Here is a 2,964-nt window from a genome sequence, read left to right as displayed (position 1 = left end):
ATTCAGGGTTGTTTGAGCGAGATCGGAGTGCCCGTAACAAAAGAACTCGGGTTCCACCAGCTCGATATACGTGGAAGCCCGTATGGTTTGCTAGCGGCACACCCGCTGGCCCCACTAGTGTCACTCCACCATTTTGACTATTTCGAGTCAATATTTCCAAACCTAACTCAGATTGACTCGGTGGAAAAGTTGGTCAGCGGGTATGAAGTGGATCCAAGTCGGATCCTGCAGCAAAGTTTTTGTTATGACTTGAATCGTAATTGGTCTGTTTCGGTGTCTTGGGGTTACACTGTGCAGTTTTATCCGTTTCTGGTGACTGCTAAGAAGTTAGAAACGGCGGTAGGGACGTTTCAGACGTGGAGGAGTTGGGACACTGGTCCGTTCACATTTAATACTCAACCCATCAGTTCAGACATGTGTGAGAGACCCGTTGTTTTTATGTTGGATCGGGTTGAGAGTGTTGGTGGGGGTAAGACCTTGACTGGTTACAAGAGGTACAATATGGGAAAAGAGGAAAAAGATTGTCCTAGATGTAACTACACTGCTGTGGCAGTTCAATTTTTCAACGTCTCAGCTCCCAAATTCAACCCTGACTTGTGGAATAAGGTAAAGGAAATATATCTCTTTCACTAGCTTGAATTTTTTTTCTTGGAAAATTAGGTGGCGTAGTTGATTTCCAAAGTGAGTCTTCTCATGGTCATAAAGTTATAAGAACTTGTTTTGGCACAATTTCATTAGTGTCTAAATATCTTTCAATGTTTGGTTATGTGGAATTAATTAAGGTTGACTATAAGTGTGTGTGCCTAACATATGTTTTGGGAAATGATGATGGAATGTGCAGGCACCACGTAGACAATGCTGCGAGATCATCAATGGCACAGATGGAGCTGACAACGTTGTACATGTCCAAATTAGAGGTTGCAAGCGCTTTGAGAGTGTCTCTCCTCATTAGAAAAACAGAGCATCTAAGAACAATCGATATTGAAAGTGGCAAGCTCTGATTGGAGTCAATACGTACTAATTTTGGAGGGTTCCAACAACAAAAACAGAAGAATGCATGTACCAATTGCTAAATATATATGGATAGGATGATCAAACTATGTTAAAAGCTATAGCTATATATTCTCAGTCCTCACAGAATTATTTTGTATTTCTTTAGTTTTCTATTTAAAATACCTAATTTTTTCAAATAATACCCAATGACTAGGATCCAACTAAGCAAGTTACCTAATATAACTTAAAATCTGATTTATTATATTTTTTGGATTCCAAAACTACCCATATTTATAAGTTAATGTGTAATAACCCAAACCAAAACATCTAAAAAGAAAGAAAATATCTAAAAAGTAAGGAAAATATCTTCTAGCGAAAAGACTATTTCGCCCTCGCATTATTTAATAGGGGAAAAATTGACTTTTTGAACGAGCAAGAATTTGGGAATGCCGCTTGCGCCTTTGCGTAGAACGCGGCGAAACGAGTTCGTAGACACGGAGTAGACCCGAATCGGGGCTGTAACGAAGGAGATATGGTCTAAAAATCGCGAAGGGCAAAACAGTAATTTGGCCAAAAAGTCAGATTTTTATCCCCCTCTCTCTCCTCTCCCCCGTCACTTTCTCTCTCTTCCCTCTCTCTCTCCCGCGCGACTTGGCCGTGTGCCCGTTCGACTTCCAGGCGACGGCCCGGCCACCACAGGCCGAGCCGATCTCCGCCGTTGGTACCATCGGGTCCGCCTCCGTGTCGCCGTCAAGACCTGACCGACCTCAACCCCGGGGCTGCCTTGAGCTGGCCGGAAAACCATGTTTTCCGACGGAGGTTCGTCCGAAGCCCCCCGAACTTCCAGCTCAAAATTCTCCTTCGTTTCTCCACCAAATCGATCGAGTAAGGCACCAGGAGCCCGACAGGATTGCAAAAGAGACCTTTGAAGGGTCAAAAGTAGCTCGGACCATCTGTGAGTGGACTTTCTTTCATGAATTATTTTATATGAATGAGTTATATAGAGGTTTTCCATAAATAAGATTTTATAAGTGATTTTATATTGATTTTATATAAAAGAGTTTTTATAAATGAGGTTATTTGACTAAATTCCTTATTTGATCTTGAGTAAGCTTTATTGTGTTTCCGAGCATGATTAATACAGAAATAGTTCTATAAGTTGTGTGCTGCTTACTTTTACATGCTTAAGAGTTATAGAAAACAGATTTTGAGGCTTATGACAGAAGAAATAGCAGCACAACTTGAGATTTCAATTATTATTCAGATTTTTCTAAAGGAATTTATTTTAAAAACCACCTCGTACCCATTTATTTTTGGTGATTACCCAGAGTTGGACCGATGTCTACGGACATCCAGTCCGATTTCATTTTATGTCAGTGCACTTGACTTTGCCTCACGAGTTTCGGGGACGCTCGGACCGTGAGTGCCAGGATTTGCGGCTCGGCAGACTTGGTGTCCCGAGACCTGCCAGGATTTGCGGCTCGGCTGACTTCGTGTCCCCGAGACCTGCCAGGATTGCGGATCAGGCTGACTACGGTCCCCTGTATCCTGCCAGAGCGACTCGAGTTGACTTGGTGTCACCGAGGAATCTGCCGGTGGGACAGGTTGATCATAGTCCCCTGATTTCGCCAGTTTGCGGCTCGGGTAGCCTGCGTGACGCCCGAGACCTGCCAGGGAATTGACGGATAAGACAGGGGTACAATTAGGTGGAAAATTTTAAAGAATTTTAAACTCTTTTATACAGTTATGACTTTCAGCTATTTTATACTAGCTTCTTTGATTTTCAGGCATTGATACCTTTATATAGTTTTGTTCAGTTATACAAGGTTTGAGTACAGTACTTTTATACAAGTTTGGTTTCAGTGTTTTATACAAGCTTTGATTTCAGTGCTTTTGAATAAAATTTATCGAGCTTGAATATGATTTACATAGAATGCTTTGAGTTTAGTATGCTTTAAATGAAGAGTACGT

At 41.8% G+C, this 2,964-nt stretch overlaps 1 protein-coding gene across 1 annotated transcript in view; it reads left to right on the top strand.

The window, feature by feature from the left end:
- The window catches only part of LOC117630509, a 1,325-nt gene extending 361 nt beyond the window's left edge, over positions 1–964 (top strand). The window contains exons 3-4 of the mRNA XM_034363217.1: positions 7–606; positions 842–964. Coding sequence (XP_034219108.1) covers positions 7–606; positions 842–952 — 711 coding nt within the window. The 3' untranslated portion in view covers positions 953–964. The remainder of the gene's footprint in view (positions 1–6; positions 607–841) is intronic.
- Positions 965–2,964: the final 2,000 nt, after the last annotated feature.

The sequence above is a fragment of the Prunus dulcis genome, chromosome 6 (genome assembly GCF_902201215.1).
Source record: "Prunus dulcis chromosome 6, ALMONDv2, whole genome shotgun sequence".
In the NCBI taxonomy this organism is placed as follows: Eukaryota; Viridiplantae; Streptophyta; class Magnoliopsida; order Rosales; family Rosaceae; genus Prunus; species Prunus dulcis.
The sequence above is the reverse complement of the archived record's forward strand: the minus strand, read 5'-3'. Positions and strand labels throughout refer to the sequence as shown.